The sequence below is a fragment of the Stylophora pistillata genome, chromosome 4 (assembly GCF_964205215.1).
Source record: "Stylophora pistillata chromosome 4, jaStyPist1.2, whole genome shotgun sequence".
Classification (NCBI taxonomy): domain Eukaryota; kingdom Metazoa; phylum Cnidaria; class Anthozoa; order Scleractinia; family Pocilloporidae; genus Stylophora; species Stylophora pistillata.
Window position 1 is genome coordinate 36,776,326 of NC_142522.1, and position 15,362 is coordinate 36,791,687.

At 39.8% G+C, this 15,362-nt stretch overlaps 1 protein-coding gene across 1 annotated transcript; it reads right to left on the minus strand.

Annotated features, from left to right (window-relative positions):
* Nucleotides 1-862: 862 nt before the first annotated feature.
* Nucleotides 863-2,937, minus strand: LOC148733557 (transcription initiation factor IIA subunit 1-like). Its single transcript, XM_088757227.1, has 2 exons — nucleotides 2,452-2,937; nucleotides 863-1,717 (listed from the first exon to the last, which is right to left on the minus strand). Exons 1-2 carry the CDS (start codon nucleotides 2,560-2,562, stop codon nucleotides 1,610-1,612), a joined length of 219 nt encoding a protein of 72 aa, XP_088613353.1. The 5' UTR covers nucleotides 2,563-2,937; the 3' UTR covers nucleotides 863-1,609.
* Between the last annotated feature and the right edge of the window lie 12,425 nt (nucleotides 2,938-15,362).

Sequence of the window (15,362 nt, forward strand, 5' to 3'; positions counted from 1 at the left end):
TACATTGCTCAACAGGTGTATTTAGTTTTGCGCCTGGAATATCATCGTTTAGTAACAGGCTCGTAATATTATCTTTTTCTACCAATAACTCTGTCATGATTAAAATTCGCGGGCTATTCCTGCGTCTCCAAAAACAGCCCCAGGGTGCTTCGCGTGTTAAGTTCCGCCCCAGTCTCCCGTTGAATTCTGGAAAAGCCAATTTTCGCATGATTCGAGACTCTCCAAGGCATGGATGCTCGTTTGTTTCATTTCTTTGACTCATGGATCTCGTCAAGTCGCCAACCGGAAGATGTAGCGGCCAATTTTAACGATTATTGAAATAAGGTATCTATATCTCCTGAAATTAAACAATCCCCATCCATGCTCTTGTAACTGCTCTACGGACATGCTTTTTCTGGGAAAAGAAAGTGTCAGCATAAGTACCAACCTGAGGAAATTTTTCTCAGGTCTCACGGGAGAGTTTCATTTCCAAAATTTACTTGGGAGTAAATTGGAAGGTAAGACCTAGTCCCCCTAAAACTGGCCCCTGCAGTTCCCCAAATCCGCCTGACGGCAGAAAAAGGGCTATTTCCTCCACCTACACGAACAAGTTCGATACTCGCTTTTGGGGTTTGACGCAACTAGGGTGGATTTCTCTTAGCCGAATCTCCCAAGCTGCTCGAGGGACTTCAAAACTTTTTTTAAATTCTAAATTAAGTCGAAGAAAACTCTTAAGTGGAGGGATACGACGTGTGAACTTATCATGAGCACGTCACAAATGACTTACTTGCTCAGGAGAACATGATGTTTTGAGTGAAATTACGCACCTTTTTGGAGGCGAATTAAAATTCTCCCAGGTACTTTTCCCAAATTAAACAATGGCTTCTATTATTTATCATTTATTTTTTTAAACTACATATATATATAATCTTTTTTACAACGATAACTTTAAACCATGTGTAGGGGCACTTTAAAGCTAGTCTCTGGTATCTTACATTCTTTTAAGATTTACCAACCCACCCTCCTTCCCAGGCTCTCTCTCTCTTTCCGTTACTTCTCACTCGCTCAAGCTCGAGTTTTCCAAAGTTCGTCATCTACAATCCGAGTAAATCGTCTCCATCCATAACCTCCTCTTTCTTTTGTAGATTATTTTTTGCACGTAGGTGTTTTTCTTTCTCACTAAACCAACACTCGATGCTTTCTTTCACAATGGCAATGATTTTTCTCGCCGTCTCAAAGATCTCATTACATGATGACATTACCATTTTCACAAATGACGATTCTCCTCTTAAGAGCAAGCTTTCACTTTCGTTTGCCGCGAAAATCTTAACATAGAGATATTAAGCAGCAAGCGTCCTCTGTAACAATGGGGTAGCTTAGACTAAGTACATGGACATGAACATGAACTTGTTCTTTATAAACAAAACACAAATTCATAATGTTCGTGTAATATTTTACTTACAAACGTTCTGACCGGCAACAATGTTTATTAAGCCATCACTTCAGATGCCCCATGGAAAAGAAATGACTGGATGTGTTTTCATTTTGTTGGAATCTTTAGACATTTTTCTCTTCTAGTTTTACACTTTTGATCCTTTTAACAATTAATAACTAACGCCTATCATAAAGGCTACCATTCTGCTTCACCATTTGCCTTTTGGAACACATAGTCTTTTCCTTTCAGATTCAGAATTCCGTCTTTCAGATGGAACTTCCACTTGTTTCGTGCGCGTGAAATCTGAAAGCAAGGAATCATAAAGTCAAGCAAAGAAATCTTCCTTGCAGATGAAATGTGATGATTTAGGCAATTATAGAAAAGAAGCCTGGTAACAAAATTCAGACTTCGACGGGATTCGAAACCGTGTCAACCAGATGCTAAATGGGCGCCACCATCGACTTAGCCTACAGAGCAGGCGCAATTTAGGCGAGCGAGAGCTCAGTATTTTTTTTAGAAAAACATGGCCGCTACCTGATATTAATGGAAGCTGAAGGCTGGGGAGAGAAAGAAATTTGTACCAGAGGGGTGAGTGACGGTCAGAAATAAGGAGAGGGGCTGTGGTGGGGGAGTGAATACTTCTCGCCCTTCCCCCGTCCCCTACTCCCAACATCCACTCTGACTCCAAATCAAACAAGGCGTACGGATGAACGATCACGAGCTTACAACGTTAACTCGCCGTAATGATATAAGACGCCTGCACTACAGGCTATTACCAACTGAACTACGAAGTCACACGTTAGAAGCGAAGCAAGTTTTTAGAGGGTTCCTCTTTCCCGTAAAGGATTCTGATCAGAACCATAGAGTAAAGGTTACAAGATTACAGTCTGCTCAGCGGACGCTGCATTGGGATAAACGGAGTCTGCACTAAACCTCATATCCAAGAGAAAGCTCGTTGTTGAACTAAATAAAATAAATAATAAATAGACTTTTCACTATTGCTGACTGCATTGTTTGAGAACAATCATCTCACATACCTTGTCAAACTGACACACGACAACGCTGTCTGTGTCAAACAAATCCGTAGGGTCATACTCTGACACGTCAGAGTAGAAGGACTCCGAAAATACGGTTGTTAAAAGGTACATCTGCAGTGTTTAAGTCGGTCCCTTCGGAGCGCAGATGAATGACTATAAGCAGTACCTGGTGAAATGAACTACTGACATTCGATCAGTTGAGAGTATAACGCTAAGTAGTTGTAATGGAAAATTTCTGTTGCAAACGCTTTAAAATTTTCCAGCGATCATATTCCATACGTAACAGAAGTTTTGTTAGACAGTTGAAGCTATCACAAAAGGTGTTTTAAGATTTTTTAGCTAACCTGTTATCAAATGGCTACCTATTGACCAAAGATGTTTTAAAACATGCACTAAACAACCAACTCTTTGTGCAAAAAAGGGATGAGTATTATCTGTATGTTAGAAACGAAGAGTGTCATAATTTCTTAGCCGGTATCCCCCTGAAACAAGTTCGTATCCTCAATTGTTGTTCCTCAAGAAGTTGAATTACCACAAACTATATCTTATTGAAAATGTTAAGTACTAAAAGATTTAAAAGAAAAGAATAAGCGCTTTTTCATTACAGATAAAACAAGCATTCCATGTGTTCAAAGTTGTTGAAAGTCTGCCAATGCGTTTCATTAGGCATCTAATAAGTGTCCAACTGCGGGAAGTGATCTGATTCTCTTGCGGTCGGTGAGAAGCGACCTTTAGCTTGACCTTGAGAATCATGTGCTTGACCATTTATGATACCCCACGGCTATGACAAATAATTAAATCATTTTAATGAAATGACTAGCACACTAGTCTATTGAGATCTACGATTTTTTGCAGAGTTCGCCAAGCAAAAGAAAGATCTGATACTTGTTTTCGTTTAAGTTAATAGCACAGAATGTTCCTTATCAGCCTACCTTAATCAAGAAATCGTATATTCTGTAGTTAAATGGTGATACATATCAAGCGTATTAGATATACGCAATATGAAACAGTGATATAGGCTGTTATCAACTGGATTTATTCAAAGAGCAGTAAAAGCCTAATCTAACAGCTTAGATATTACGGTAGATGATAGAAGAGATTTAATTAGTCCACGATGCCTTGCAAATTTAAGCCTACGGTTTGCTTCCTATGTGATCAAAAGTGTGATAATTCTTTCTACAACTAAAAAATAAAAGTCGGCTGAGGAGGTTCACTGTAAAGAATGAAAAAAGTGATAGGACGTCGAAATTTTATAGAGAGTAAGAGTTCAATACAGGTTGAAAAAAAGCAGTTATCATTCGCCGAAATTCGTGAGATCTTCTTAAGGTTGCTATAATGATGGAGGTGCACATATGCTTAAATATCGACAATAGCCCTGTGTGTCCGTTTTTGGACAGTGAATGTCTCAGATGAGCGTGGCCTATTTTATTTGTTGTGGATCATCTTCTGTTGTGGTTTTACAAGCCAATTCTAGAGTTACAAGTCTCGCGCACAGCCAATGTGCAAGTAAACAGATGCCCTTTGTCTGCAGAAAAAAAATACCATATCTTTTCTCATAGACAAGCTATGCACCCCTCTGTGTCACTTCCATGCAGGGGCAAACCACAATGCCGAGGTTGTACAAGAGTTACGAAATACCGCTGTGACAATCTCTCCCACAGCGGATGGCTGCAACTGGGTTTTTTTCTGTTACTGTCAGTGTTCCTTTTCTCTCTTCCATCCGACATTACCTGAGTTTGCTCTCTTCCTAGAGTACCTATATATTCCCGTGCGAAAGGTCTTTCGGAAATCGCAGCGATGTAAAGATATTTGGAAAAAAAAAAAAAGCAATTTGGTACGAAAGGTTTTGACAAGATACATTTCGCACACGTGTGTGGCCCCTTTCCAGTATAGGATTTCGGTTCGGCAGAAAGAAAATAAGGAAGAACGAAAATAAGAACGAAATATGCCTTCATCTTTAATACGATTTACAATTTTGAGTTTTTGACTGTTTAAATCTCCGACCAGCTTTTTGTTTTGCATCGCTCTCTATGTTCTTATTTCATTGTCTAACTTAAGACGCAAGAAACTTGAACGGCCGGTTATTAAAAAAAAGTTTAGCCGTTGTATAACAAAACCGCGTTCTAAACTATCTTCAATTAAGCCGAACCTTTCATCTGAACATTTATTTTTGTACACAGTGTCAAGAAGGCCGAAATCTTACCGTGAAAATAACATTTGTCTGATTAAATCAACCCTTTGATAGAGAATACCAAAGGCCCACTGCTTGCGTAAAACCTTGTGTAAATTACCGGCCCTTAGTATCTCCCTGTAGATTTTTCCAAACGTAACTTCACAACTAGGCTGGCTAGCTGTTGGTAAATTTGTCACCGAATTGTATGAAGTCAGATGATGTTCGAATAACACTGATCCAAAACACTCAAAGACCTCACTCGGTAGGTTCGCCGAAGGCCTATTCCCACATTTTGCAACTAAATTTCTTGAAATGAGGCATGAAAAATCGTCCACTTTCTAAATTCCCCATCTTTCTTTCATCGTCATTAACCAGCGCCTGGCTAGCTCAATGGATAGAGCGCTGGACTGATGTGCGGGAGGTCGAGGGTTCGAGCCCCGGCCGGACTTAAAATAATTGAGAAGAACTGATGCTGCCTTTCTATAACATCAAGAAATGGTTGAGATATTCTAGTCTTCTCAGATAGAGACGAATAAATGGAGGTCTCGTCTCCTGCAGGGTCAGGAGTAGGAGACGTTAATTTCCCACGCATGAGATTACTGTCTGAGGCGAGATTTCTCATCGGGATATTGCTCATAAGATAACATTCTTTCAAAGCCTCGCACGTTTCAATTGTCTGAAATGTTTGTTGTTGAGAACATTAGATGTAAACATCGCCAAATTATACAAGATCTGATATTTTAGTTTCGTTCGCGGATTGCCCCTATGAAAGGTAGAGGCCGGCGAGAAGAGAATTTTACATATTTAAAAACTATGATATTATAACCAACTACGTGGGTAGTTTCTATTCCAGAATTGGCCTAGTTTTGAAGAAACTCAGATAAACGTTTTCCCTGTTTTACCCTATAACAAAAATTACCGAAACTGTACCGAGGTAAATAATCTATTGGTGTATTTGCATTCACTCTAGGGTTTTCATTATCTTTTAAATTAGAAGGGCGCTGCCTTGTGAGTAGGCTGGTATCCTAATAAAATTGAGGGCCGAAGGCCTGAACCTCTAAGTATGCAATGAGGCATACTTAATCTAGTTTCAGAAAAAAAAATGGTACTCTGGGAGAATTTGATTATTTTAATACACATCTATAGCTACATCAAAATAATACTGTTGTTTTTTAGAGCCTCCTTCCTTCTTAAAGTTACAAGTTAGCTCAAAGTTACGAACTCATCAAGAGAGAAACTGACAACATTTTTGAAGTTTATGAAAACTCAAAGTGGGAGCCGTTATCAGAATCTTCAGCATCCAAATCTGTTAGCTCTTCCTCAATAGAAAATTACTTATAAGCCAGAGTTACCAGAGTTTCGAAATATCGAAGATTCCAGAGAGTAGGATTCCAGTGATAACATTCTCAGTGCTTATACAGGCTGAAGCAGATTTTCACGTTTAAAACTTTTAATAATAATAATAATAATAATAATAATAATAATAATGATAATAATAATAATGATAATTTAAAATTTATATTACGCAAATTAACATGTGGATATGATCAAATGTGCATCACAACACTTTTCGGGGGACTTTGGCCGGACTGCATCAGCAGTTTACAAATAATTGAAGGAAACTTATTTGAAGATGCCCCCTCCCCCCAATTCCAAATAAACAGGCCAGACCACATCACAGTAATCTTGTTAGTGGGTTCTTTAACGTCCCCCTGCCTAACCAAATTAACTAATTAATAATTTGGATATATCAACAAAGTTGAAATGGTAATTTGGCCACCGTTACGATTACAAAAGCTGACGTTTCGAGCGTTAGCCCTTCGTCGGAGCGAATAGAGTAATTGTGGGTTGTGTGTGCTTTTAAAGGCAGAAAATGGAGCTACGGTATTGGTGGGAACATGGCAACGAGAAAAACACGAATACATTAGTGGCATGAAAAGCGTTCGTTGAGCTTTTGTTCAAGAGTTTTACGGCTTTCCGTGCTACCTAAGTGTAAGGAAAGACCGCAGATTGCCATATGTTGCTTAGAATGATTAGGTAAACTAAAATGTCTAGCGACTGGTTTCGATGTGTCCTTGTCATTCTTTTCCACGTCTCGAAGGTGTTCTCCGAATAGGTCACCTAGTCTTCTGCCTGTTTCGACGATGTATATCTTTTTGCAATAAGTGCAAGTTACGCAATAGATTACATTGGCGGAGGTGCACGTGAAGTGATCGTTGATCTTAATGGATCGTTTCGGTCCCGATATTTTATCAGTGTTGTGAATGAAAGGACACGTTTTGCATCGTGCACGAGCGCATTTAAAAGTGCCTGGTTGGTCATTAGTCTGAAAGGAACTTCTGACCAAAATGTTGCCTATGTTTTTGTCGCGTTTGAATGAAACGAGCGGAGGCTGCGAAAAGATAGTGCTTGTCTCTGGATCGTTTCGAAGTGATTTAAAGTTTTTAAGAATGATAGATTTAACTGAGTGGTTGTGAGGGTGAAACGTGAGAGTGAATGGAATGCAGTCGGAATCTGTTTTATGTGACGTTTGTAGTGCTGAATGTCGATTAATAAGTTGGGCGCGGTGGTAACCCGCTTGAACGACAGAAACAGGGTAACCACGTTTATCGAAAAACTGGCCCATTGACTCTGATTTGTGGTGGAAATCAGAGTCATCACTACATAAACGACGAGGTCTTAGAAACTGAGAAAAAGGAATGGAATTCTTAACGTGAGATGGATGCGAAGACGAATATAACAAGTAATTATGCGAGTCTACAGGTTTGTAATACACACTAGCGCATAAACCGTTACCTTCAATTGAAACTTTGATGTCTAAAAAGGATAAAGATTTGTCAGAAATTACCCAGGTATATTTTAGGGCCGGGTGAAAAGAATTGACTGCGGTTATGATTGAGTGAGCTCCTCTCTGGTAGAGGAGGTAGCGCCGATACAGTCGTCGATCTAGCGACCGTAGAGTTCAGCTTTGGACCCGTTGTATTGGCTGAAAAATTCATGTTCGACAAAACCTAAAAAAAGATTGGCATAGCTAGACCCCATTTTGGTACCCATGGCTACACGATTGGTTTGTTTGAAGAAGTTGTTTCCGAATGAAAAACAATTGAGTGTGAGCACTAGTTCGGCTAAGCGTAGTAGTGTTTCAGATTTAGGTTCCCTATCAGTACGTTGATCAAAAAAAAGGTTTAAAGGCCAGAAGGCCTTCGTCATTAGGAATGACAGTGTAAAGAGACGTAATATCCATGGTGAAAAGAAGTTAAGGAAATTAAAGTCTCGAAAAATTTGAAGAGCGTGTTGGCTGTCTTTAACATAAGATGGTGAAGTTTTGACGATGGGAGCCATAATTTTGTCTAGATAGCTGGAGATAAGTTCGGTAGGGCAACTGCAAGCCGAAACAATAGGCCGACCCGGTTTGTTAGGTTTGTGAATTTTAGGTAAAAAGTAAATAAGAGAAGTTCTAGGAGTGGTTATGATCAGATTTTTTGCTGGGGCCGGCAATTCTTCTTTAGTTACGAGTTGGTTGATCGTATTCTTGACGGAGTTTTGATTGCTGGCAGTGACGATTTTTCATGCCTCATCTCAGAAATTTAGTTGCAAAATGTGGGAATAGGCCTTCGGCGAACCTACCGAGTGAGGTCTTTGAGTGTTTTGGATCAGTGTTATTCGAACATCATCTGACTTCATACAATTCGGTGACAAATTTACCAACAGCTAGCCAACCTAGTTGTGAAGTTACGTTTGTAAAAATCTGCAGGAAGATTCTAAGGGCCGGTCATTTACACAAGGTTTTACGCAGGCAGTGGGCCTTTGGTATTCTCTATCAAAGGGTTGATTTAATCAGACAAATGTTATTTTCACGGTAAGCTTTCGGCCTTCTTGACACTGTTCACAAAAATAAATGTTCAGATGAAAGGCTCGGCTTAATTGAAGATAGTTTAGAACGCGGTTTTGTTATACAACGGCTAAACTTTGTTTTAATAACCAGCCGTTCAAGTTTCTTGCGTTTTAAGTTAGACAATGAAATAAGAACATAGAGAGCGATGCAAAACGATCCAGAGACAAGCACTATCTTTTCGCAGCCTCCGCTCGTTTCATTCAAACGCGACAAAAACATAGGCAATATTTTGGTCAGAAGCTCTTTTCAGACTAATGACCAACCAGGCACTTTTAAATGCGCTCGTGCACGATGCAAAACGTGTCCTTTCATTCACAACACTGATAAAATATCGGGACCGAAACGATCCATTAAGATCAACGATCACTTCACGTGCACCTCCGCCAATGTAATCTATTGCATAACTTGCACTTATTGCAAAAAGATATATATCGGCGAAACAGGCAGAAGACTAGGTGACCGATTCCGAGAACACCTTCGAGACGTGGAAAAGAATGACAAGGCCACATCGAAACCAGTCGCTAGACATTTTAATTTACCTAATCATTCTAAGCAACATATGGCAATCTGCGGTCTTTCCTTACACTTAGGTAGCACGGAAAGCCGTAAAACTCTTGAACAAAAGCTCATCTTTCAAACCGGCAGTCTAAATCCCACAGGGATCAACGAACTCTTTTCATTCCACTAATGTATTCGTGTTTTTCTCGTTGCCATGTTCCCACCAATGCTGTAGCTCCATTTTCTGCTTTTAAAAGCACACACCACCCACAATTCCTCTATTCGCTCCTACGAAGGGCTAACGCTCGAAACGTCAGCTTTTGTATTTGTTACGGTGGCCAATTTACCATCTCAACTTTGTTGATATATCCAAATTATTTCGTTACTCCCACCGACGCACCCCCAAACAGTTTCTTTCGAAACTATCAGCCTTTATTTAACTAATTAATAGATGCAGGAGACGGGACCTACGGTTTATTCGTCCTTATCCGAGAAGACTAGAATGTCTATCCATTTCTTGATATTATAAAAAGGTAGTGCATTCTCCTCAGTTATTTTTAAGACTTTGAGTATTGGTCCGGCCGGGGCTCGAACCATCGACCTCGACCTTCCAAGGTCGATGTCGATGACCAATTGAGCTAACCGGGAGGCTTTTGATATGTTAACGCTTTCGAATGCGTTTCTTGACTTTATCTTGCATGAAGATTAAATTGGAACAAAGTCTCTTCCAAGTTTCTCGCAACTGCTTGGAATATTTAAGCTTTGAAAACCAAGAAAATGCTGGCTTTATATTGTGACACACGTGTTAGCTGAAAAGCATCTTTTACGGCGACATTCTGCTCTTGTTGTTTATTTCGCATTTTGAATTGTGCTTCAAACAGAGTGTAAAATGAACAGTTGAAGAAATGAAAAGCAAAGGAAGCATTGTTACTGTACGTAATTTCTCAGAAAAGGAGAACCATTCTTCCGAGTCCTTCTGGGTCATTGCTCTTGATCTTTCGTATGCAAACGAGGGCTTATGTGTTTTCCGCAAAGGAAAGTGTAAACATTACAAGATTGATGAAATGCTGAAACTAACCTTTTGACTTCTTGTATGTAAATGATAAAAAAAGAATCCGGGACGCCTTGAGTTTTTCTTTTGCTTGCCATGATAACTCCGCAGAATGCATTTGCTTTAAACGTGTGGCACGTTAGCTAGTTAGGCACTTACAGAATTCAATTAACGCGCAGCGCCTTGCTTGTCAAAGTACATTTTATTTTCACGATCTGGTGGCAAGTAATTGAAAAATAAGTACAGAAAGAAGGTTTTAAACTTACAACGAAGCGTAAATTTTTTAGTTGACGTTGATGATTTTTTTCTTGACGATTTTATTTTTGATTTCGTACTTGAAGTAGCCGGGTACTCTGTTTTTTAAGTGGATGGGTTCCGGTACCCGGGGCCTGGCTTCTAATAAAAACCGTTGTGAATCACTCCCAAGAAAAATCGAATGCGTTAAAGTGAAGATGAATGATGTCACTATATATGGTAGAAGTACCAATTTGTAATGTTGTACTTAGATTGAGATAGAGAAATAAATTTTTTACACTTTTTCATGGTGTTTTTGTATGGAAATGAGGCCCCAGACCTTGAACACGCAGTTGTTGTCACCATAGCAACAAAAGTGCTGCAGCCTTTAAAGAGGGTATTTTTTGTGCATCCCCTCTGAGTGCCTTACTGCATGCAAAATTTGAAGGGGATTTGAAAAAAGTTTCATTTCCCAAGATGTTTGACTCTTACAGAGACTTGTTCTTAGTGTTCACACAAATTTGGCCCTGTTTCTGACCGGGAAACAATGTGGCTGATGTTTCTTACTTTCCCGATGAGAGGTTTTTAGCCGTCACTTGGACTGCTGGTATCGACTTCTTGCGAAGTCGATACCAGCAAGAATAACACAAACAAGAATAACACAAGAATAACAAGAATAGAATGACAAGAATAACACAAACATCGAGCGATCGTGCGAACAAGTAGGAATGGCTGTTTGTTTGTATTCTACGCTTTAGGATCAAGTGTTATCAATTGGCAAGAGCTTATAGTGCAGGTACGATATCATCTGCCTTGCCTGATTCGTATTTGCCCAGCTCGGGTGTCCGGATAGTAGCTCAGGAAGGAAGAAGAGTTTCTAAGCCTTAAAACCTATGACGTCCTCTTAAGATAGCCAAAGTTAGAATAAAACACAATAATGAAGATAAAACTAGATGGTGCGTAACATAACTAGATGGTGCGTAACGTAACTAGATGGTGCATAACATGGTGCGTAAATGTAATCGGATCAGTGGATCTAATCCGCTATCATAATGGTTATCAGAATATCATGATAACTCCTATGAATGTACTTATTATACTTGCAATCACGTACATGAGGTGCTAAGGTCATTCTACCCTTCAGCAAGATATTCAAACATACTTGAATACCCAGTCCATGCGGACTGATTTGGCGAAAAGACAAAAATAGCCTAGATGTCTGTGTTTTTTTAACGTACTCTTAAGATAGCCAGAGTTAAAAGAATACACAATATAGAGAACAAATGAATCGTCCAAATACAATTTATAACTAAAACTCAGATGTAATTCGCTATCATCATGGCTTTTGGAAAACATTCAGTTGCAATCAAACGAAGTTTCTTTCGTCATCTATTCTGCTTGTTGCTTCCATGCCGAGGGGCAAGCATCAATGTCGAGATTGTGCGTCGAGATTGCGCGTTCAACGTATTCCGAAATGCCGCTGAATGTTCTGTTGTCCTGGTTGTTAACATAACAAGTATAGTCAGATTACTCGAGCTGATAATTTTTCTTCCAATTATACAAGAGAACGAAATTGTAAACTGAAATTCAAAAGCGGTGGAGGAATGCGAAGTTAAACAGAATTTAGGCCTCGAAGAAGCTTTTGAGCGTTCCCGCAAAAACCTGGCTGGCTGCACCTTAGTGAAAAATTACACTGTTTTTTTTTTTTTATTCTGCAAGGGAATTTTATTCCAAACGTCATACGAAATGAGCCATAGTATATGTTGCTATTTTGTCAGTACCTGGCATATCCGGCACTAGTGTAGATATGGCTGCGATAGAAACATTTTTAAGAATTGCCGTTAAGGAATAAACGACAAGGAGAAGTCAACAACTTTTTTTTTTGAAAAACGATTCTTATCGCTGTCGAGGTCTCTTGTACCTCAAGCGTTCAGATGATCTACAACTCTCGAATTATATTTTCTACTGTCAACAGCTTTTTCGAGGTTGAGCCCTTAAGCTCAAGATCTTACGCTTGTCAAGCTTGAGGTCATTTTTCTCATGTCTGATCAATTTAAAGATGCATGGCTTTGTTACTTAGAATACTGACAATTTTATTCACTCAGAGTAAGTCTCTGAAGAAAATGCTTCCTTGACAATGATGTTGTGGATAAGAACAATCTAGTGCCTCACGTGCAGTCTTACTACGACACCCTTCTATCAAAGATGACATATTATGTAATTTTCGTGATTACATAATTTTTGTAACCTGAATCGCCAGAGCGCGAAAGTTCCTTTGGGGCAACACGACCAGACCATAAGGCTTTCTCAGTCACTGAACCAAGCAATTAATCAGTCAATCAATCCACCATCGGTGAAGCTTCATAATTATAAATAGTGGGGTTAAAGGTAACTTCGTGCCACATTGCACCACCAGATTCTTCCACATCCCCACAACACTTATAAGTTGCAATGACTCGCTTTTATTTTACTCTTTTTCTGACGTTATTTGTATTCGCTGTCTTTTTGACGCCTTCAAATTCTTGGAGACGTCGAAGAAGGCGACGCTGGAACTGTTCGCCTGTTCAATGCAAAGTGAGCAACTGGGAAGCTTGGAGCTCTTGTGATCAATCTTACGGCGGGGGCTCAACCTCGCGCTCCCGGCGGATAACGCTCAGGGAGTCTTGTGGAGGTAACTGCCCACACCATTTGAAAGAAACTAAAATCTGTAACATAAACTGTTGTCCTGTTGATTGTGTTTTCGCTTGGAGTGCATGGAGTAGGTGTACCAGATGCAGAAAATCGACGCAATCACGTTTCCCAAACATAAAAAAAGCAAAGTTCCTGTAACGGGCAAGATTGTCCCGCTAAAGAAACACGGGCTTGTAGCACTGAAATGTAAGTAACTCCTAATTTGTAGTCTTGTTTGTGCTGAAAATTTACGCTTTAATCATTGAAGTCGTAGTGCATCCAAGCAGCCATAATGTAAAATAGCTTAACCGGTAAACTTTTAAGAAACTTTTTTAACTGCGTCTAGGAATCTTATTTGTCATAGGTACTCTAAGGTGTGGCTTCAAAACGAGCTGTAGCTGAAAAGTCTTTCATGGCTATGTAATCCAGCAGGTGTATTTACCAGTCTCATTCGTCAGTCTCTTCTTGAGATGTGTATTTTCATGAGGTTCTTATTTTTTTGTCATCTCTACTAGTAGTGCGAGAAAAATGTTCTTGTAGGCAATTGAAGTTGTCTTTTGGCAAATTACAGTGATTTTCTTTGAGGGGTGGGAGAAAATTTTGGAACACCTTAACCTTTCTGATCATTCTGCTGAAGAGGATTCCTACTTTATCATGGGAAGATGAAAGTAAGGCATTTTATTCGAAAACCGAAAACACGGTTGTCAAGAGGTACATATGCAGTGTTTACAAGAAATAAAGTTGTATTGCTACAGACGCTCATTTTTTACCTGTTTTCCATGTGTGACCACTGGATATATAGCAAAACACTTTGTATTAAGACTTGGGAAAAAAAACAATACTGTTTCCTATTCAGTCTCTCGGAAGCAGACATTCAGTCCATAACTATACACTCGGATATTTCACCACAGGCTAGTTTAAACGTCAAACTGAACCGTTTGATTACAAGAGAGGGGTTTTTCGGGCTTAAACTAGCACTTAAATCGTGTGTTTTTATTTTGGGCGCCTGGAATAGGTAGTTGCGGGATTTCGACACAATCATGTTCCCTAAATATTGAATCGCAAATTTCCAGTAACGGACGAGCTTCTCCTGCAAAGGGAGCACGGTCGTGTAAGACTTTGTGATTTGTATTCATGTTTGTAATGACATGCTTACGTCAATCACGGAAGTCATGGTGCATCTTAATAAAATCGTTGAAATAGCTATTGGCCTCATGCCCTCATGCCCACATGGGCGGTGCCAGTCAACGTGGCGGAATTTAATAAACAGTGTCTAAGTGGCTATTTTTATTACCTGTTTTTGACCCACGATTTTCCCTTTGTAATCCAAAGTGTAGCTGCAAAACTAGGCTTGTGTAAACCCACCGGACTGTGTAACCATTTTGTTCGTCACAAATTGAGATCCCCCAAAAACTACCTCAAATGTGTACTTTTTCATTCTCTTTTTGCCGCCCGTGTTTATCACACAAGGTAAATATTTTTTTCTGTAACTGCCTTTAGGCATATCTCAGTGATATCATCCTCTTTTGGGTACATAGTTTTTCTTCATCAGCTTGGCCTTCTTTTACCTTGTGAAACGAAGAAGGTAGTAAGTCGCCATCAACACGATTTAAAGCAGCTTGGGCGGAGTTGATATGCCAAGGCGCTGGTGGTAGCGGCGAATAGTGGGGATAATTTTAGAATTCTCCCACGCAATTGTATGGGGTTGTACTGTGCACATTTCAAAAGAAGCCGACGATAGCGAAAAGCGAAATCAAACCCCAAATGTGTAAAGGGCGGATAACATTATCCAGCGGATAAGTGATTGCAAAACGTGCTGCGCTATCCACTAAATTCTTGGGTTTCAGGTGACGTCACAAGCTTTGCTGAAGTTGGTGTCCGGCATGTTGGTGTCCCTCGGGTGTCAAATTTATGAATAATTAGTCGATTTCTAGAGTGAAGCCCTCTCTCTTATCGCCGTATTATTTCGCCAACTACATGAATATCCAGAAAGAAAAAAGCGTTAAAAGTATCTGGCATTCATCTTAAGGTATCCCAGTGCTCTCTGAGTATGCCGAAATTTTAGAGAGTTGGAAGGAAAGATGTTTGCAAACGATCTCGGTCATCGGGGTTGACCCTGCAAACATACCAGCCGAGAAGTTCAGTCCAAAATGCTTGCCTCCTGTAGAAGTGTCGGACTTGCTGAGTTACCTCGTTCTTGAGACCAGCTTCTACACCAAGAAGCAGTTCAAGGCGTTCAAGAGTCTAGAGGCGTTTAATCAAATGGCATCGGGACTTGTAACCTCAGTTGTAGGCAAAGTAATCGCCGGCAAGTATGTCGTGAGAGCACGAGCTTGGCATTCACAGCATATGAATGATCCTTTAGTGAACATTTGGGTCATTTCCGAAAA